This window comes from Diorhabda carinulata, chromosome 12 (assembly GCF_026250575.1).
Source record: "Diorhabda carinulata isolate Delta chromosome 12, icDioCari1.1, whole genome shotgun sequence".
NCBI classification, from domain to species: Eukaryota; Metazoa; Arthropoda; class Insecta; order Coleoptera; family Chrysomelidae; genus Diorhabda; species Diorhabda carinulata.
In genome coordinates this window covers 3,948,216-3,971,642 of record NC_079471.1, presented here as the reverse complement: position 1 = coordinate 3,971,642, position 23,427 = coordinate 3,948,216, and the positions used below count along the sequence as shown (strand labels likewise).

Below are 23,427 nucleotides of genomic sequence, written 5' to 3'. Positions count from 1 at the left end.
TTCATTAATTACTATTATTACACTTCTAATTAATGTTTTTGTTTAACAAATTTGAATCCATGTCAGATGAAAATTGGATACTTACGTATTAGCGCAGCAAAAGTTGCTCCAATAACGAGCAATCTTGTTGTTCGCCCTCAGCAACCCTGTTGTTCGCTTACAGCAACTCTTTTGGATTCCTCGTTGCCTGTTTGCTGATTTTTGACGCCGATTTTTTGTGCTACGAAAATGCGTATTTGGGAATTTGGAAAATAGATCGAGTGACGTTTTATTTTTTCGGAAACGAAATATTTTAGCAATATAAAAAGAAAACGTATCAAAACTTAATTTTGGGAATGTAATTTGAAATATAATGATCAGCAAGTGGGACTTGAGAAAACAAACGATTGGTTTGAGAAGTTGAATTTTGTAAAAAAGAACTTGATTTATCAAAATTTGATTATCTATATTTTTTTTAAAAGAAACTGTTTTATCTTTTGAAAGTATTTTGATTTCAATTAAAGTGTTTTTAATAGATGATTAGTCTTATTTTAAACTGGCCACAATAATATGTTAATGTAGTAGCGTTGATACATATTACATCACTCAATAAGTCGTGTGACTAACACACAGATGGCGCTGCCATTGTCAAAGCCATATGACGTTTGTTTATGAAGTACCAACTTTCAAATGACTATGTGTAAAATTTCATGACATTTCGATTAGTCATTAAAAAGTGAGAGCCATATAAGTGAAGCTACTTAAGTTATTTTTAAAACAAAGGATTCAAAACAATTTATCATTACAAAAAAAATACTGTACAAGCTCAGCAATGGCTTTAAAAGTATTATCCGGAGTCTGCTTCATCGAAAAGAACCATTTGTTATTGGTTTGCTGAATGTAAACGTAGTCGTACAGACACCGATGGTGGTGAGTGTTCTGGTCGTCCAATGATTACTCCAGAAAACATCAAAAAAGTCCACAATTTGTTTTTATCTAATCGTAAATTGAAATTGCGTGAGATAGCTGAGGCTGCAAAGATACCAAAAGGCAATATGGATCCATCACAAATTATTAAATAAACCATGTTACATGGCTACCCCCAGATCTCAAGACCTAACTTGCTTATATTTTTATTTGTGGGGCCAAATAAAAGATTTTGTTTATACCGATAGACCCACGAAAAGGGATGATATGATTGAAAGAATACGACAAACAATACGAAGTATTTCAATGGCAGAAATTGAAGCTGGTGTTCTTCAATCCGTCAGCGACTGATTTCATGGGTAGAAAATGAAAGGACGATATTTCGAACACCTAGGGTTCCACTAATTACGTAGCTAGTTACCTAGATGTTAATTGTTAGATTTGTTATATGGTTTATTCAATGATTTGTGGCTATAATAAAAAAAAATGGAACGCGCTGCCGAAAGTTGGATACAGAAGTGGAACATTAAAAGAAAAGAAAGTAGACTGAAAAGATAATCAGTTTAAAACAAAAATTTAACAAGAAGGAAGAAACTGATGAAGATGAAATGGGAATAGCACGCGACAAGAAAATCCAAACAATGAAAATTGAAGAAAAATACAAAATAGGCATGGATAGTGATAAAGAAGAAAATGGTACCACTGAAAATGTAAGTAGACTGAAAAGATAATCAGTTTAGAACAAGAATTTATCGAGAAGGAAGAAACTGATGAAGATGAAATGGGAATAGCACGCGACAAGAAAATCCAAACAATGAAAATTGAAGAAAAATACAAACTAGGCATGGATAGTGATAAAGAAGAAAATGGTACCACTGAAAATGTAAGTAGACTGAAAAGATAATCAGTTTAGAACAAGAATTTATCGAGAAGGAAGAAACTGATGAAGATGAAATGGGAATAGCACGCGACAAGAAAATCCAAACAATGAAAATTGAAGAAAAATACAAAATAGGCATGGATAGTGATAAAGAAGAAAATGGTACCACTGAAAATGTAAGTAGACTGAAAAGATAATCAGTTTAGAACAAGAATTTATCGAGAAGGAAGAAACTGATGAAGATGAAATGGGAATAGCACGCGACAAGAAAATCCAAACAATGAAAATTGAAGAAAAATACAAAATAGGCATGGATAGTGATAAAGAAGAAAATGGTACCACTGAAAATGTAAGTAGACTGAAAAGATAATCAGTTTAGAACAAGAATTTATCGAGAAGGAAGAAACTGATGAAGATGAAATGGGAATAGCACGCGACAAGAAAATCCAAACAATGAAAATTGAAGAAAAATACAAAATAGGCATGGATAGTGATAAAGAAGAAAATGGTACCACTGAAAATGTAAGTAGACTGAAAAGATAATCAGTTTAGAACAAGAATTTATCGAGAAGGAAGAAACTGATGAAGATGAAATGTGAATAGCACGCGACAAGAAAATCCAAACAATGAAAATTGAAGAAAAATACAAACTAGGCATGGATAGTGATAAAGAAGAAAATGGTACCACTGAAAATGTAAGTAGACTGAAAAGATAATCAGTTTAGAACAAGAATTTATCGAGAAGGAAGAAACTGATGAAGATGAAATGGGAATAGCACGCGACAAGAAAATCCAAACAATGAAAATTGAAGAAAAATACAAACTAGGCATGGATAGTGATAAAGAAGAAAATGGTACCACTGAAAATGTAAGTAGACTGAAAAGATAATCAGTTTAGAACAAGAATTTATCGAGAAGGAAGAAACTGATGATGATGAAATGTGAATAGCACGCGACAAGAAAATCCAAACAATGAAAATTGAAGAAAAATACAAACTAGGCATGGATAGTGATAAAGAAGAAAACGGTACCACTGAAAATGTATTTTCTTTCAAGGATGCAATGTTGCGATGTAGAAGTTAGTTTTAAAATGTCATAGAAAGCACCCCGCGTATTCATAATAGTGACATTAATTTTTTCATCAGTAATTTTATTCTTTTTGCAAGATTTTTTTTTTAGTCTGATTATTGGTAAAAGCGAATTTTTTCCTCAGACTATTATTCATTGTAAGTGTTACTTTAAATTCTTCATAACAGTGTCAAAATTCGTTGTTTACAATATGGGGAGATGAAAAATTATTGTACATTATGTTATATACATGTACTTACATGCGTTTGCATTAATGTGATGTTATTACGTTTTCGTGTATGATTCATTTCATACTTCATTTGTGAAATAAACATTATGAATTAGGAGAAACTAATTATTGCATTAGCAGATATCACGTTCCATCCTGTTAAAAATAGGTTTAAAGAGGCCGTATTTATTAAAATACTGAATAGAACGAATGTTTCATTGAAACGAGTGAACTTTGAAGTTCCTTTTAAATGGTCTAAATTTTTTATTTCACGATTTATCATGAAATTATCATAGATGAATTTTGTCTTTTTATTATTGGCAGCACGATTTTTTAAGATCAAGTGTAATAATTATAAAGTATAGAAGAATAACACGAGAAGTTTCGAGACTATGATAAATAAGAGGGTGGTTTGCGAAAAAATTAGCTTATTTATCTTAAAATAAACTGCTTTTCTCTCTTCCTACAAACTTAATCCAGCGAGTTTTCAATGTTTTCAAACCATCTAGAAAATCAGCTTTCGACAGTTCTTCAAAATACGCGTTCGACATCATAACGTGCCAGGGAATTGTAAAAACAATTACACTCGCTTGGTTACATACGAGGGTGGTCCCAGACGTGCCTGACCCGACTTGGAGATGTCGGTAGTTACATGAAAAATACCACTGCATTAAAATGCACCATGCCATGTTGTTTAATATTTGATTGACAGCCATCAATAGTGAACTTTTTCCCCTGCAGGAGCTCCCAGACTTGAACGACGGGGCTTAGCTTGAGAAACCCGGCCTTGGTAAACCAATAATGGCTCGAGCCTGTTTGATGTCTGGGTAACTTAGTCCCGGCCATTCTATAGTCAGTCAAGCTTGGCTGAACTCTGAGTAACCCGACCTCGGCCATCCTATAGTCAACCAAGATTGGAAGAACTATATAAATAAGTTGTGTTCTAATATCTTATCCATGATAAAGGGGTTTCCAATAGCGACTTGACAATTTTGAATTTAGTTTGTGAACGCACCTTAACATCGAACTGTTACTGTCAGTTTATACAGTAGACATAACCTTTCCATCATGGTGAAGTACAGGAACGAACAACGTCTGCAAATCTTAAAAATTTACTAGAGAAATTCGGAGTAGGTGGCCGCTACTTTAAGAGCGTTAACTCCGATTTTTGGTCGTTATTCTCGACCTAGTAGACAGGCAGTAGCAAGTTCAGTGAAAAAGTTTGAGTCTTCATATTCGTTGTGTGATGTTGCCGTGGTAGTTATCGCTGCAGTAGCAAATGATAGAAATCAGTCAATACCACTGCATTCTCAAGAGTTGGGCATCGCCAAGACCAGTTTATGGCGAATTTTGCGTTAGGATCTTACTTTACACCCATACAAGATCAGGATCACTCAAGAATTGAAGTCGATGGACCATTCGAAGCGATGTATTTTCTCCGATTGGGCTCTGGAAAAGATGCACCAAGATGATCAATTTCATCGCAAAATCATCTTCAGTGACGAAGCTCATTTCTCTGGCTCAATGGGTTTGTCAATAAACAAAATATGCGGTATTGGGCGGATGAAAATCCATATGTGCTTAATGAAAAACCACAAAAGATAACTGTTTTGTGCGGCATCATAGAGCCATATTTTTTCGTCGGAGATAGTGGTCGCCACGTTACTGTGAATGGTGATCGTTATCGCGCCATGATTATCGATTATTTTTGGCCCGAATTAGAATATATGGACTTGGACATCAACAGGACGGCGCCACAAACCACACAGGATATGTTACAATCGATTTATTGAAGAACAAGTTTGATCTCAGGAAATGGACCAATCGATTGGCCGCTTCGTTCGTGTGACTTAACGCCTCTAGATTTTTTTCTTTGGGTATTTGTCAAGTCATTGGTCTATGCTAATAAGCCGACGACGTTGGAAGAGCTCAAAGCCAACATTAAACGCGAAATAGCAGCCGGACCAGTCTGGAGCAACAACGGTTTCCAAGCTAAAGCCAGAGTTGTACATACTTGACCCAAGTCTGGACCTACATTGGGCCCATCGTAAAATCCTGTTCCTTCGTTATCAACAGTAAAGTTTATGAGATTTTCTCGCGATGGTCTATTGAAATTTGTCGATTAAAATATTTACGATGAAATATCTGTGTTCAATTCATTATTTTCTCAATTTCTAGTTGTTGTACTTTCTGTACCGATGTGATGAATAGTTATGGGCACAGAAAGATTTTGTTGTTTTTATTTGTATCATATAAAATGTATTAGCGTGACCTTCGATGAACCAACCAAAAGGTTTCAAATGTTCGTGAACCTTTATGTAATAAAATTGATTGTAAAATATTTTTGTTGATATGTTTTGTAAATATTAAGCAATTTTTAGGTATGAATAAATATATAATGTTATTATTAAATATCAAAGAAACATAGTTCGTGAATATAGAAGTAACAGGTGTATGAATTTGATAGAATTTCTATGTTTTTATGGAAAGTCTAGTTTTTCGATTTGCTTCTATCAGTTTTATTTGCGTATATATATGAAACCGACAATAATTCTATAAATTCGTACTATTATCCTCGCCAGGTTCATCAGGTAAAATTAGTTTTGAAAACAAGCTTCTAGAAGAGTAATCATTTACTTATATATCATGTTTTTGCACTTTATTGCTTTGAATGGACAAAAATTTAATATAATATAATCAAATCAAATCAATTAAAAAGCGGATTCTACGCTAAATGCATTTAGACGAATTTGTGTCAAAATGACTTTTTAGCTTTTTTAATTTTTAAGGTTTTTCTCATTCTTCCTTTTCAAAAAATAACCGTATTATAACAGCAGCTTCAAAACCCTCGATAAAATTCACGAAATTTTGAATGTAAACTTTGAAATTGAGGTATGGGTATAGAATTTTCAGTTACTTCAGTAGACGTTGAAATGAGATTTCCGTATTATAAAAATATATTGTCAGATAAAAGGAAAACTAAATTTTCTCTTTAACTATCATATTTGTACATCAAATTTTTTCTCAAATTAATATGAAATTACTTCAACAACACCTAGGGAATTCATTTCCTAAATAATCCGAAAAAGGTTAACTCATAATTGGATGTGTCCTAAATTAGTTTTATCCTCATTATATGTCAGACAAAATTTATCTTTATGTGCTCGATTAGATTGGTTCGAGTTGCCCACGCTAGGTTTGCGGAAAATTGATTAAAAATTCACTAACATCGTGTTTATTGATTGCCTGCATTGTACTTAATAAAAAATTTAGCCACGCAAAACTTTCAACAATCTATATTGAAGAATAAAAATTTTTATTTTGATTGTTCAAATATGAATGTCTCAGTAAAATTGTTATCAAAAACAAAAAGAGGGAAAAATGAATGTCCAGAGAACAGACTGAGACTCAAAAAAAATTGTCGCGGAATATCTTCGGATTATTAGAATGTCGTTTGTTCAGGCTAAGAGTGTATCAACATACGTAGATTAACTGAAAATTTGGACAATGGACTGAAAAGGGGGAACCGGAACCCATAAAGGCAAATATTGTCCCATCTGCAGGCAAGGTCATGGCCAAAGGTCAAAACTATCAACGGCGAGTATTAAGCAAACTTATTGCAACATTTGAGCGAAGGAATCAAGCAAAATCGTCCGCATTTTGTTGAGAACATCAAGACAAAGCACCAACTCACACATCCGATATTGCAATGGAAAAAATTAAGTTTGAATTGCTACCTCATACACCTTATTCGTCAGATTTAACCCTCTCGTATTATTTTCTGTTCCCAGACTTGGAAAAATAGCTGGGTCGTCAAAGATTTTTAAAACAATGAAGAAGTGTTGTCTTAAGCAAACTTATTGCAACATTTGAGCGAAGGAATCAAGCAAAAACGGCCGCATTTTGTTGAGAACATCAAGACAAAGCACCAACTCACACATCCGATATTGCAATGGAAAAAATTAAGTTTGAATTGCTACCTCATACACCTTATTCGTCAGATTTAACCCTCTCGTATTATTTTCTGTTCCCAGACTTGGAAAAATAGCTGGGTCGTCAAAGATTTTTAAAACAATGAAGAAGTGTTGTCTTAAGCAAACTTATTGCAACATTTGAGCGAAGGAATCAAGCAAAAACGTCCGCATTTTGTTGAGAACATCAAGACAAAGCACCAACTCACACATCCGATATTGCAATGGAAAAAATTAAGTTTGAATTGCTACCTCATACACCTTATTCGTCAGATTTAACCCTCTCGTATTATTTTCTGTTCCCAGACTTGGAAAAATAGCTGGGTCGTCAAAGATTTTTAAAACAATGAAGAAGTGTTGTCTTAAGCAAACTTATTGCAACATTTGAGCGAAGGAATCAAGCAAAAACGGCCGCATTTTGTTGAGAACATCAAGACAAAGCACCAACTCACACATCCGATATTGCAATGGAAAAAATTAAGTTTGAATTGCTACCTCATACACCTTATTCGTCAGATTTAACCCTCTCGTATTATTTTCTGTTCCCAGACTTGGAAAAATAGCTGGGTCGTCAAAGATTTTTAAACCAATGAAGAAGTGTTGTCTTAAGCAAACTTATTGCAACATTTGAGCGAAGGAATCAAGCAAAAACGGCCGCATTTTGTTGAGAACATCAAGACAAAGCACCAACTCACACATCCGATATTGCAATGGAAAAAATTAAGTTTGAATTGCTACCTCATACACCTTATTCGTCAGATTTAACCCTCTCGTATTATTTTCTGTTCCCAGACTTGGAAAAATAGCTGGGTCGTCAAAGATTTTTAAACCAATGAAGAAGTGTTGTCTTAAGCAAACTTATTGCAACATTTGAGCGAAGGAATCAAGCAAAAACGGCCGCATTTGGCTAAGAAGAAAATGTTGTTTCATCAAGACAGTGCACCATCTCACACATCCCATAATTCAGTGGAAAAAATTAAGTTTGAATTGTTACCTCATACACCTTATTCGTCAGATTTAACCCTCTCGGATTATTTTCTGTTCCTAGACTTGGAAAAATAGCTGGGCGGTCAAAGATTGTGATGTCGGCATTAATTACTATTTTGAGGAGCTTCACGATTCTTAATGAACATCGCTTGGAAAAGTGTAGGGAGTTAAAAAGAGATTACGTTGAAAATTGAATTCATTTTTTTTCTTTGTCGCGCCAGGTACTTCTGGGATCATCCTCGTACTTATAAATTTTAATTTCAATTAATTTGTTCTGAACAATTTTCCAACCTTCTAAGTAGCGTTTTCCATTCGTAAAGATTTGAACTATCGATTTACGTAAAAAAAATTCATCCAGGTACTTTGGAACGACAGCTCCCGAACTAAATATTCTACACTAGAAAAAAGGTAAAAACTTTTTTTTAATGATTCTTTTGTTGACAATGAGAAGCATGGAAACTTTTAAGGTATTTCACTAATAAATATATATTCTATTTTTAGAATTTTATATTTATCTACCTCGTGGTGAAACAGCTATAATTTATTGTATTAATAAATTCTTTGCTGATATCTGAATGTTGAATATATGAACATACAGTAACAAATCACTGTCGTTCTGCAAGAAATCATTTTCTTAATAAATATTTCCGTTCAAAGTCATCACACATATTTATGTCGACAAATAGGTTGTTGTTAAATATGAATGAGGATTAGTAACAAGTATATAACAACAACAGATTGTGCGTACTGCATCAATAAACGCTGAAATTGTCTGAAAACAGATCAAATTTGTAATTTTCAGTGTGTGGATATGATTTTTCATTATACGGTCGTCCTCGAATTATTAGCCTAATATAGACAGAAAGATAATAAAAAAATTATTATAATTATGATTGTTTTTAAATATATAACCCCTTTGTTCCCACGCATTTTTCAAAACTAAAAAATGTCACTAGAAAAAATATTATGCATCTTTAGAGTCAAAATTTTCGTACACCGCCTGTTTAATTTCATCGGCACTGTTAAATCTTTTGCCTCTTAGCTCGGTCTTCAACTTTGCGAACAAAAAATAGTCAGATGGAGCCAGATCAGGGCTATATGTTATTCAATCTCTATGAAGCCATATTCGTGTACAGTAGCCTTGGAAAACGAGACTGGACTGCAGCATTGTCCTGAATCAAGCTCACACCTCGGTCGATTTTGCCACACCTTTTTTAGATTCTTAGGCGTAACTGCCTTAGTAAGTCTAAGTAATATGCTGTGTTCACGGTTATATTTGATTTCTTAAAGTTAATCAAAAGGATACCCTCGCAGTACAAAAATATTGTAGCCGTAACGTTTTTGGTGCTTTTCGTAACTTTTGCTGGTCTATGTTACAATTTTTTTTTGTTTTTAGACGTCGCACCGGTCATTTCAAATAATTTCTTCCAGTTTGCTGGAGTAGTCACTGTCACAGAGCCTCTCCCGCGTGAGCCTCGTCCCCAGACCAATTTCTAAATGTTGAAAATGTACACAAGCCACCAAAAACAGCTTCCATTTTTTGTTTTTGTAAAAAAATTCATCACATAGCTCTACTATAATAAAGTGGAACGAAATTTTGTGTAAAGCTTGTCATTGAGGCGTGCATAAAGACTTTTGCGAACACACTCTATTTATTAGATGAGGCCAAGAACGTATTTGAGACTTTGCCGGATCTTTGACTGATTTTGCTTTGGGATTGACAAATGTGTAACAAGGAGGTTTTATACAAATATTTTAAAATAGCCTCATTGTACTACTCTCATATTGAATAAAAATATTAATAGTCCCAAGAAATTCGAGAGACGGGTTGTCAAATGCAAATTCCACGTAGATTCTTTAAGTTACTTTGGAGTAGTCGAAGTAGATTTTTCAAGATTGTTTTGGAATTATCCCCTATTAACGGTGCAAAAATTAATTTCCAGTTCAAAAAATTTTTAAAATCAATAGATGAATACATAAAGCAAAAGTTATAATTCATATATCACTAACTAAAAAGAGAAAATTAGCAATAAAAAGGATTGGTAAATAGAGAATACAGTTTATTCAGTCATCAGGTCTACAACTTTAAATATCTAATGTCTGAGAAAGTATTTGAATTTTCTATCGTCTACCACAAGACTTATGACCTCTATATTGTTTGTATTTACGAGTTAGCCTAGACCAGTTCCATGCATAAACAAAATATTGCGTTACCATAGCAACGAACAATAAATTATTAGAAGTGTAAGTGTAAAGTTTGACGTTAAAAAAGTGAGCCAGTGTTACGCAGCAATAAATTAAAAGAAAAGAGATATCTACCGAAATTGTGAAAATCGAAAAATTGGAGTATCGAGTCATCATCAAGTACCTGTATTTAAAAAGGTTAAGGGGTAAGCAGATTTACGAATATATGCTTAATACCCTTGGTGATCAATGTCCTTCGTATGCGACCGTAAAAAATTGGACTGCGAGCTTCAAAAGAGGTAAATTTTCCATTGAAGATGATGACCGATCGGAAAAGACAGTTTCTGTGTCAGTTCCCGAAAATATCGATGTAGTTCATGACATGATTTTATCCAACCGTCGAATTGGACTACAACGGATAACTGAAGCACTGAATATTTCATAAGAACGCGTTCACGTCAATTTGGACATGAGAAAAATTGCTGCAAAATGGATCCCCAATCCCCGTGCAATGGTAGAAGTATCGCGTTCGATCTGTGCTCGATTTCAAAACAATGTAGACTTCTTAAACCGAATTGTTGCTATGGATGAGACTTGGGTACATTTCTACGATCCAGAAACAAAGCAACAATCGATGGAATGGCGACACTCTGGTTCTCCAACACCTAAGAAGTTTCGTGTCCAAAAATCTGCTGGAAAAGTTCTTGCTTCAGTTTTTTGGGATTGTCATGGAATATTCATGATTAATTTTTGGATAAGGCTAGAACAATAACTGGAAATTACTATTCGACATTACTGACCACTCTACCGGAAAAAATTGAAGAGAAAAGACGCGGAAAGCTATCCAAAGGTGTTTTGTTTTTGCAGAACAACAAAAATTCGTGATTTAGGGTTTGAATTACTAGAACACCCTCCTTATTCACCAGATTTGGCTCCGCCCGACTATCATCTCTTTCCTCAACCGAAAAAAAGTTTAAAACATCGTAAATTTTCTCCCAACGAGGAAGTAATAAAAGCTGTGGAGGTGTGGTTTGCAGAGCAAGAAGAAACATTTTTTTTGAAAGGTCCAGAGACGTTGCAGGTTCGCTGTAATAAATATGTCCAATTAAGAGGAGAATATGTTGAGTAATAGAATATTTTGACATTGAAATTTTGTTTGGTTCTATTGTAGCATAAGAATTTTTCAATATATCCTCGTACATCTGACGCTGACGTACATAATTTGTCACAAACTACTGACCTTACTGGAGTCCTCACCTCTAAAAAGCAAACTATGTGGCGATCTCAATATTGGTTATGTGAGTGCTGGTCAAGAACATCTTCAGTCAATTTTTGATTCTTTTAGTATGGTCAAGCATATCACGGCACCAACCAGAATAACTAAGACAAGTTCTAGTACGATAAATTATGTCGTGTCATCGTATGATCCAGAATCCGCAGACCGTATTGTCTTTAAATCAGGTCTCTTCGATCATGAGGCAGTGTTAACAAAATTTTCGGTAAAATCCAATATTAAAAATGCTTCCCGCAAATTAGACCGTATCTTTTCGGAAAAAAGTTTTCAAAACTTCAAGCACAGTTGTCAACCAACTAACTGGAACATGCTGTCTGGTGATGCGGACTTTTATTTTATTATAGTTTTTTCAAGCTTTTGTCAACAAATTGTAACAATTTTTTGACAATAAAGTACATCTCTCTGTCTCTCTTTTGTTTTTGTTGAAAACCAACAACAACAAAACACGCCATTTCTTTTTCTGGTTATTTGTATTCAACATTCAACAAGTTTTATGCGAAGATGTATAATATAATCAGGAAAAATTGTAAATCTAACAAACACGTATACCGTACATACATATACAGTTCAGTAGACATGAACGTAATAAAAATTAAATTAAAATGCAATTCAAATAGGATTTTCAAAGTACGTGATGAAAATAAATTAAAATTTTATTCTATTGGACCAAATAACTTAATAGAATTAGAGAACGATCTATTATATTTTATATTAAATACCAGTGGGACAAGTTAGTGTCTTCGTAAAGTATAAATTAGACAGGGAGCTTCTAAAAACTTAATGGTAAGTATACAGGGAAAAGTCCCTAAGATCTGATGAGTATGGTCGGTGGTGAGGCAATTCAAAGTACACTTTATTTTTTTTTTTTTTCAAATACGACCGTTTTTTTTGCAATTTTCTGGAAAAATATAATACTTATTTTGATTAAATGTTGTGGTTAATAAAATAGAACAAAAAATGAATCCATTTTAAGTAAGTTCGCACTGGAATTCAGTCGTTCAAGTACCTTAAAGTGATGTCGGATGCACTCACATACAAACGACGAAGCAAACGTGAAGAAAAGAATATGGTAAGTTCATAAAATATCTCATTTTATTGGTTATTTAAAAAAAATCGAACCATACAGTTTCATGGACTACCACTACAAAAATCTTCTTCAGAAGTTAATGGACTATCTTGTGTGGTACACTAAAGCTTCGGAAATTAATAAATCTCAAGTGATTATCGAATTTTTTTTGGTCGCAACTGTCCATTTAATTTTTTTACAGTGCTGTATTATGTCAGTTAATGCCGGATTATATAATATTTAAAATTGTTATTTACTTACGAAAAAATGCAAATAAAAATGATTCTTTTAAGACAATGGTCTCAGGAGTACCTTTCCTAACAAAAAAAAACACAAAAACTTTGGGAAAAAATATATTTATTTTTCAACATAGTCTCATTAAAGTTCCATACACTTTTTCCAGCGATATTCAATAAGTTCGATACCCTTTTTATAACAAGAATCGTCAAGCTCCTCAAAATAGCCATTAACTTCCGAAATCACATCTTTATTGTTGCAGAATCTTTAACCATCGAGCCTGGGAATAGACAATAATCCGAGGGGGCTAAATCAGGCATATAATGTGCATGATGTAGCAATTCAAATTTTAATTCATTAATTTTGGCATTTGTAATAACCGATATGTGAACTGGTGCATTGTCTTGATGAAACAACACTTTCTTCTCAGCCAAATGTGGTCGTTTTTGTCTGATTTCCTCGCTCAAATGTTGCGATAAGTTCTCATAATACTCGCCGTAGATAATCAATGAAAATTATCCTACGCGTATCTCAAAAAACTGTCGCCATGACCTTGCCTGCAGATATAGCGATCGTTGCCTTCTTTGGAGCCGATGCTCCTTTTTCGAGTCCATTGTTTTGATTATTCTTTTGCGTGAAATGGCAGACCCACGTTTAATCCATGGCTATTAAACATTGCCAAACACTCGATGGAAATATATTTACGACGCTGATTTTGTTCCATTGGGAGCAAACGCGGTACCCATCTTGCGCACAGCTTTCTCATGTCGAAGTTTTCAGTTAAAGTGGACTCACGCTTTATACATGGTGATTATACGGGGAAAATGCGATAATTCGGATCTATTTATGTGAAACATTGCCAAACACTCGATGGAAACATCTTTAACATGCTGCTTTTGTTCCATTGCGAACCAACAGATTTTCTTCAACATTTCTGGAGTCGTCACCTCATTTGGTCGATCACTGCCATGCTGGTCTTCGCAGGTCGTACGGCCTCGTTTAAACTCTGCTACCCAATATTTTATTGTTGATAACGAAGTGGCAGTGTCTTCCAGAGTAGAAACTAGTTAAAACACTGGTCATCTCCAGGTCAGACCAGGTACTTATAAAACCATCCTCGAATAACAAATCCATCGTCTGTTCCTTCTTCGATATCTTTCCTAATAATGGCTCTATGTTATCTCTCCACCTCTTTCGTGGTCGACCAATTGCAATTGAAAATCATAATATTGATATACGAGTTCTTTATTATCTCATTATTTAATTAATTTGAATTTTGAAATACTAATTCATAGGTAATATTCGAACGCCCACGTATATATAACGAGATACATTCAATGTTCCGTTATTGCGCTGAATCGGAAATGAAAAGTAAAACTGTAGGTCATTTAAAACGTTCTAATTCTTATGTAAAGATTAAAAATTTACTGCAAAGCTATTTAAATATATGTAAATAATTTGCAAATATACAAACAACATTTTTCCGTCATTGTGGTTAATAATATTAAGTTTATTTGCGAAATTAATTTCATAGAAAACCTCAACATGCAAGAACTTATTACTTATTTTTATTCTATTTTGTTTGTTGTCTTATATAAGTTTATGTTTATTGAAATATATCGAGATTCAACACATACTTAAAATCAAATATTACTTCATTGGGTACGGATTGATTATTTCTTAAAATATTTTCCAACAAGATCGAAAAGATTTATGCATCTTTCATCTGCGGGAATAAAAAGAAATCACTGAGTGCCAAACAAGGTTTGGTCTGTACGGCGGAAGACCCATCAATTCGATGTTTTGACTGTTCAAAAACGTCTTAGCTTGAACTGATGTGTGAGAACCAGAACTGTCGTGGTGGAGAATGATTCGTCTTCTACGATTGGTTTCCCTGATTTAGAATTGCTACGTTGCCCTAATGGAACGGTGGTAACATGTCCAGTTATTCTGGAAAAACAGGCAACCATTTACTTCGAGGTGCTTCGTGCGCGAACAACTTTCATTGCCTTTGACTCGTCTTGAAAAAAAGATTTTTTAGTTTCTGGTTCATATACATAGATCGATAATTCGTCGCCAATCGACACGAGCTTTTTTTGAGCGATTATCAAATTATACGGTATCCAACGCGAACAAATCTTTTCGAAAGCCAAATGTTCATGCACTATTGAATGTATGCGAGTGGAACTAATGCCCAAGTATGCCTCAATCTCACAACATCCGATTTTGGACGACCTTGACGAAATTAATCCTGTAGCGAAGTGCGACCACGATTGAATTCGGAAAACCAGCGAAACCACTCTGCTTTTGGTTAAACCATGTCTAAAGTCATACAAAATCATCGCACGAAATTGTTTGCGTGTTAAATCCATTTTTTCACCAAGGAGAATGTTTCAAGTAGCGTAACCAACTCAAATAGCACTCGTATGACAACACTTTCTGTCAAATTTGACATATTCACATAAGTGTATAACAAAAGTTGCAACCCTCGTAAAACTTCATTTTTTAAATGTTAACTGTTATGTATGTGGGTTTTAAATGTAACAAAAAAACGTGTTACAGATTTTGTTTTGCTATTTTCGTAATATAAGTGCATTCTACTACAATATGCTATTTAATTTTATGTTACATCAAGACAATTTTTTTGTTTATCTACTATTGAAATTTATTGCATTTTCATGTATCCGAGTCTCTGTCTGAATCCAACTTTCAAATGTCGAAATATTGTATGTAAACCTCATAATTATCATATTTCATTGTAATTTATGATTAGAGAAAGAGCAATTACTAGAGTTGAAAGTACGTCGGATTGTTTAAACAAACAATCATAATTAACCGGGAGCAAAATATACATAAGATTAATTCAACAGAAAAAAAGTTATTGCCAAAAGGATTTATGTAAGATAAACCGTAATTATCATATTTCATTGTTATCATCTAATATCACCTAATAAATTAATGTTAACAATAATAGCAACAATTGCAGTTGGTAGTGAAGTGTTTAAACAAACATCATCCTTATCTTGCAAATTTTTATTAACAATAACAACAATTTTATTGACGTGGTAGCGGAACGTTTAAACAAACATATAATTGAACGAACATATTTACCTAGGCCACGGTTGATTAGCGAAAATATTCCACCAGGACGGTCTCTTCTGTCTAGCTTCCCCCGGAGAACCTTCAGGCGATTCTTCCGTGACGCCCTTTCGTCTTTTTCTTTCAAATTTGATCGCGTGCCAAGATTTTCTTCTACTTTTCTTATCCAATACGGTCGGGACGTCTTCGTCGATTTTCGGCCATGATCCGTCGTGCTGACGAAGAGTGATTGTTGTTTCTTCGACCCAAGGGTCTTTTTCGTGGACAACCTGATCGAATTTTTAAGTTCATGTTACATCATTCATCATGTTTTATTTGTGAACTGAGCATTCGCGATATTAACATTATTGCTATTTCCTATATATCTGATTATTGTACATCTCTAAATTCAGCACGCATTAGAAGTTAAACTCAACTCTATAATTTCTTGAAAAAATTATTATAAAATTTTTCCCAAACGATCCAATTCTTTCATAATCTCTCTAATGCACCCATATTACAAACTAGGGAATATCTAGGAATTCAAGATGTGGTGAGATGGATTGGAGAACGTAATTTGGCAAACCACCAAAAAGCGTCTCAAGAGGAGGAGGCTGAATGTTCAGAATTGAACAGTACAAGATCCTATTAAAAGAAAAAAAAGAGGCATTACGATTTATATCGGTATCTAACGAATCTAATCGACCATCTACAACTTGATTGAATAGTTACAACAAATAACAAAAATTTTCAATGACAACTTCACTACTCTCCAAGAATGAATTAGAAAATCTGATATTAAAAGTGATATGGACAGAATATTGTAAAACAATTCAAACCTCACTCGTATATTCTTCGAACTCTAACAAAAACTTCAGATCTTTCAAAGAGAAAGTTTCCAATAGATTTAATGGGAAATATGAAATCCTTCGCTCAGGATAACCTCTAGATGAAACCAAAGGTCACGATATTTCCTTCACCATGAACCCATCTCACTATCCATATTCAATAATACTAATTTTTCTTCCTTTCTTCACTTTTTTCGGTACACGGATTTGTCAGATAGAGACCTGGAGTGAACCGAAAAGGTTAATTCTTTGCGAGGACTAAGCAAATTAAGACGATTAATCAACGAATAACCACTCCACCAACCCTCTAGTGATAATAGCTTCAAAGTCGAAGCCGAAACGTTGAAAAATTTCAAATTTCCAAAGCAGTGATTGAAATACATCTCCTCCAAATTACCTGACCGATTTCTATTTGTAGCAGCTCATCAGAACAGTCCAACATCTCTAATAAGCGAAGTTAAATTGGATGTGAGGGTTGTTTTAAGTTCAGATTAGAAACCATATTTCGAATTATTCGACGCAAAAGAGGTGATTTAAATTTTGAATAGAAGTTTATTTAACTACCATATTTCTTTGTGTAATTTATTTATAGTATAGTATAGAGTTTGGACGATATATTATTGCAAGTGCTATAAACGCATTTCCCAGGAAAATAGCTTTAAACGCATTTCCCAGCAAAATAAATGAATTGGTCAAAACAACACGTAATTTAATGTTGACTCAACCATTAATATATTCTTTGTGGATTGAACAGCTGTTTTTAGAGAAAAAATTGTGGGCACTTAGTTTGACACTAAACTCTAAACAAAAGTATTATTCTAAATAGTTTATACCAAGAAATTTATTTGGTTTTTTTCTGATAATTTTCTTATATTTAATAGCAAACAATTTATTTTCCACCCACATGCAACGTATAGTTAAAGAAAATAATCGTTAATTATTTTGCCTACTTTCCAAATTCCATTTTTTTTTGTTTTTCTCTAAAAGAACAGGAAATATATGGACAATCCCAGATCTATCCTTTTTATATATTGCCTATATTGGTCTACAATATCTTATTATTTCTATATTATCAAGATTAATATTGATAAGTACCAGAATGTAGTGCGATTTCTGTGTATTTGATTTTTGGTTGTTGTTAGTCATATCATTGTTTACTTGGAAGTCGTTTCAAGATTATTCTGACTAAATAATCCAAGAATACACATTTTTCCAATTTGGGGTGAAATGGCTACCAGAAGAGTTGTAAGAAAAATTATGATGATTAAAGATGGTTAATTACACTCCAAATTGCTTCCTCATCCACCATATAGTCCAGATTTGGATCTCTAATGGGTTCTATACGTTGATTAAAAAAAAAAATGCTCGCTGGCAAGAAATTCAGCTTAAATGACGAAGCAATTGCTGAAACTGAAGCCTATTTTGAAGCAAAAGACAAATCCTTCTACAAGCACGTCATCGAGAAGTTAAAGAAGCGTTGGATTGATTGTATTAGATTACATTGATGAATTGAATCGATTTTTGGCAAAAAATGTGTTTTTTTAGTTAGTCACGCGACTTATTGAATAATGTGTTAGGTTAGTGCGGGCAAATTGGATCTAAATTGGTCGTGGTTCACTCGGACGCACGAAGCCCATTGCGTGCCGTATCAAGTCCCCTTGAAGTTAGCGATCAGCTTGGCAAAATCCTTTCTATCTTGAGCTAGTCTAAATAACTGTCCTGCTTCTCTTATCCCAGTCCATTTTCTAATATTCTTCGACCAAGAGACTTCGTCTACGATCTTCATAATCAACTGGAGGATACTAAACCGTAAACCGGCTACCACGCATTATGTGTCCCAAATAAGCTATTTTCCTGCATTTCATGTTATCCAACAACCCGTTATGTTACTTAATAGACTTAATAAACTAAAGTTACAGTCTCGGTTATAGGGGTAAATCGAAGTTTTAAGTTCAGAACACCCTTGGGAAAATTTCATTATGTCACGAGTGTTTTTAAACCAGACCAAATATATCTTTTTGACAGAACTGGACTGAGTTGCAGTCTAATCAATATTTTTTATTAAAAAGCCAGAATGTGTTTGCTAGAGGACGTATTCTACCTACAAATGTTCGATAAGATCTAAATCAAGATTACGAGCAGGACGTTTAAATCGGAATAATTTACAGTAGATAGATGAAAAGATCGATGATTATTTCTATTGCAAATTGTAGTAAACTTTATGGTGGACAGTATATAATTGGGTTACTTCAAATATTTGAATATAACAAACGAAATGCAAACAAAAAATTATCGTCGAGACGCTAATGATCTTCGTATCAACTTACAGTACATTTTTAAAGTGGATCACAAAATTTACAGCGTGGAAAATTGCAGGCAGATAACATAATTTTTCCTCTAAGATATTAATCAATCGCACAAATAACACGAATATGATAAAAACCTTGAAATTCGAGAACAAAGTTTTAAACATTTACTCTAATTATTATTGACTGCAAACATTTGCAATATAATTATTATTTATAGCAACCGGGCCGATTTTACATAAGCACGAGACTATTGACAGTTGATTCTCTTAATATGACAAGTACATAAATGAATTTTTTTCAGTTTCCTAATTTTTAGATCTTTCCATCTATCTGATAGATCTTCAGTCAGATCTCTTATCTATAATTGATTTTCTTTAGACATAATTTCGGTCCTCATCAAAAAGTTATTTGTATGATATAAAAAATCTATTTCAACACTAATTGTTAGCATAATTTAAGTTCTGAAAAACAAAATTTCTCAGGAAACTTACTCTTCTCTAGAGTGTCTTTTATATAGCATAAGGGAAAAAAGTTACTGATGACAATATCGAAAGTGGGGGCTTTCTAGATTTTTAGATAGATGTATCACTTCTTTTACGAATTATTATCATATTTATTGAAATCTACTAGATTCCTGTTGATCCGAATTAACCGAAAAATAATTTTCATAGGGAAAAAATTCTGATTGAACATTGTTTTTGAGTTATTTATGAATAACAGAAACCTAATTTCGAAATCGAAACCTAAATTTCAAGCCAAAGTTTAGCTCAACAGAGAAAACCAGTGGATCCGGGTTTAAAAGGAGGCAGGAGCCAGTCAAATTGATAAACGATTGATTATAATTGGTAAATCACTGGTCTACTACACGAATCAAACACATGACAACTCTGGTTTCAAATCGTGTTCGTCCCGGTATTTTAAATACACAATTTTGTTCATTAACAACGCACCATGTCACCCAAACAACACACAATTACAAAGTGGCAAAATTAAAACTTCATTCCTCCCACCTAATTCTCTAGTACAGTTTATGGACCAAGTGATTCTCCAGGAAATGAAATTAGCTTATATCGTAACGAATTTCTTCAATAAAAACAATCAAGTTAGTGACAGTGGAAGAGGTAGCTCATTAGTCAGCTGAGGCATGAAATAAATTTACTGATCAGGCTATTAGGACATGTTGGAGGAAGCTGTGGACTTTCCTTGAGATTATTGATTCAACAAATGACAGACCACTACTTCAACTTGTGAGAAAGTAAACATCGTGGATAGCATAAGATTCCAACACCCATGAGGAGCTTACCGAAGAGGATATAACTGCTCCAGTTGTGAGAAAGTAAACATCGTTGATGGTATAAGATCTCGAGACCCATAAGGAGTTCACCGAAGTGGACATAGCTGCTATAGTTGTGAGAAAGTACACATCGTGGATGGTATAAGCTCTCAATACCCATAAGGAGTTCACCGAAGAGGATATAGCTGCTCCAGTTGTGAGAAAGTAAACATCGTTGATGGTATAAGATCTCGAGACCCTTGAGGAGCTCACCGAAGAGGATATAGCTGCTCCAGTTGTGAGAAAGTAAACATCGTTGATGGTATAAGATCTCAATACCCATAAGGAGTTCACCGAAGAGGATATAGCTGCTCCAGTTGTGAGAAAGTAAACATCGTGGATGGTATAAGCTCTCAATACCCATAAGGAGTTCACCGAAGAGGATATAGCTGCTCCAGTTGTGAGAAAGTAAACATCGTTGATGGTATAAGCTCTCAATACCCATAAGGAGTTCACCGAAGAGGACATAGCTGCTATAGTTGTGAGAAAGTAGACATCGTGGATGGTATAAGCTCTCAATACCCATGAGGAGCTTACCGAAGAGGATATAGCTGCTATAGTTGTGAGAAAGTAGACATCGTGGATGGTATAAGCTCTCAATACCCATGAGGAGCTTACCGAAGAGGATATAGCTGCTGCAGTTGTGAGAAAGTAAACATCGTTGATGGTATAAGCTCTTAATACCCATGAGGAGCTCACCGAAGAGGATATAGCTGCTGCAGTTGTGAGAAAGTAAACATCGTTGATGGTATAAGCTCTTAATACCCATGAGGAGCTCACCGAAGAGGATATAGCTGCTGCAGTTGTGAGAAAGTAAACATCGTTGATGGTATAAGCTCTTAATACCCATGAGGAGCTCACCGAAGAGGATATAGCTGCTGCAGTTGTGAGAAAGTAAACATCGTGGATGGTATAAGCTCTCAATACCCATGAGGAGCTCACCGAAGAGGACATAGCTGCTATAGTTGTGAGAAAGTAGACATCGTGGATGGTATAAGCTCTCAATACCCATGAGGAGCTTACCGAAGAGGATATAACTGCTCCAGTTGTGAGAAAGTAAACATCGTTGATGGTATAAGCTCTCAATACCCATAAGGAGTTCACCGAAGAGGATATAGCTGCTCCAGTTGTGAGAAAGTAAACATCGTTGATGGTATAAGATCTCGAGACCCTTGAGGAGCTCACCGAAGAGGATATAGCTGCTCCAGTTGTGAGAAAGTAAACATCGTTGATGGTATAAGATCTCAATACCCATAAGGAGTTCACCGAAGAGGATATAGCTGCTCCAGTTGTGAGAAAGTAAACATCGTTGATGGTATAAGCTCTCAATACCCATGAAGAGCTCACCGAAGAGGACATAGCTGCTATAGTTGTGAGAAAGTAGACATCGTGGATGGTATAAGATCTCGAGACCCTTGAGGAGCTCACCGAAGAGGATATAGCTGATCCAGTTGTGAGAAAGTAAACATCGTTGATGGTATAAGCTCTCAATACCCATAAGGAGTTCACCGAAGAGGATATAGCTGCTCCAGTTGTGAGAAAGTAAACATCGTTGATGGTATAAGATCTCGAGACCCTTGAGGAGCTCACCGAAGAGGATATAGCGGCTCCAGTTGTGAGAAAGTACACATCGTTGATGGTATAAGATCTCGAGACCCTTGAGGAGCTCACCGAAGAGGATATAGCTGCTGCAGTGAACCGTCGAGAAGCAGAGACCGAGAGCAGTAACGACTAGCTCTATGTCTACATCTGTCGACTTGTTTCTATGACGATGACGCTAAATTAGTGGTAAAGTACAGTTTGGTAAAATCACAATAAATTGTATTTCTGTTTAAAATTAAGGAGGTTCTATTGGAATTTAATAGATGTTAATAAAGTCCTTGGACATATGATAAGAACGGTTATTTTTTATGTACATACTCAAAAGAATCATTTATATTATTTGTATTTCTATAGTTAAAATTACGAGACTCGTGTGAAACGTTCCTTGCTAGTAAAGGATAATAAATTTCAGTTTGATAAAGTTTCGCTCAAAACTTGCGGATGTAGTAGGTTAACTAAATACGAAGAGCGATAGAGAAAAAATTATCGAAGTTCTTGGAAAATTTCGTTATTAATTTCAAATGCTCAGTTCACGTGTCAATTCCACGAATAAACTGAAACTTACCTGCAGCACTTCTTGACTCATCATTATTTCACTTCTAACTTTTTAAAATTAACATTTACGTTGTAATATTCGTCGCAAGAGACAGGCAGTGACCCATTTCAAATTTTCGAACGACGAGACGGTATTTTTTAGTTGAAAAGGAAGAGCTGAAAGTTTATTAGTTTTTGATCGAAAGCGTGAATTATTTTGGAAAATGAAAAACATTTTTATACATTTGCGTGTATCTCGTAGGTGAAGCGAAGCCTTGTACCTTCAAAATATTTCATCAAGATAAAGTGAGTTTTTGTTTGAAATACGAAACTTTCAAATATTTAACTTGTGTAATATTTCGCGAACCAAGCGATAAATATAAAAATATTTTTATCACAAAGTCTGGTTTTGTCACTTTTCAACCTACATTTAACTGTTTGTTCTTTGATAACATTTCTTTGTTCAGTATTTTGGTCACCAACGATTCTATTTTTTTTCCATTATATATATTTATCACATGATAAGACTATAATTGAAAATTTACATGATTCAGTTTTCTTATTTGTTTATAATACATTCGAAATATTTCATTCTTTTCCGGAGTAAATAAAATCTAATAATACCAAGTACCAATAAAAAAAATATTATTATAAAACATAACATTTCCAAACTAACTTTGAGTTTTGTAACCAACAGATCTGGGTCTGTTTCCCAGTCCGGGAACTGTCCGAATGATTTTTTTCATTATTGAAAATTATTTGCTGACTAGGAAGAAACAAAAGAACAAGCAAATCAGTGGAGTAAAAAGGAAGAACCGGCTTCAAAAAAGGCAAAGACCGATCCATCTGCAGGTAAGATCATGACGTCGATTTTTTGGGATGCGCGTGGGATAATTTCCAT

At 34.3% G+C, this 23,427-nt stretch overlaps 1 protein-coding gene across 26 annotated transcripts in view; it reads right to left on the bottom strand.

The window, feature by feature from the left end:
• The window catches only part of LOC130900174 (TLD domain-containing protein 2), a 200,327-nt gene that overhangs the window by 111,462 nt on the left and 65,438 nt on the right, over nt 1–23,427 (bottom strand). For 12 of the 26 annotated variants that reach the window (XM_057810620.1, XM_057810583.1, XM_057810584.1 and 9 more), the window contains exons 2-3: nt 22,558–22,703; nt 15,934–16,190 (exon numbers count right to left, since the gene is read on the bottom strand). The exons of the other annotated variants lie outside the window; for them this stretch is intronic. In XM_057810620.1, coding sequence (XP_057666603.1) covers nt 15,934–16,190; nt 22,558–22,581 — 281 coding nt within the window. In that variant the 5' untranslated portion in view covers nt 22,582–22,703. The remainder of the gene's footprint in view (nt 1–15,933; nt 16,191–22,557; nt 22,704–23,427) is intronic. 26 annotated transcript variants of the gene reach the window in all.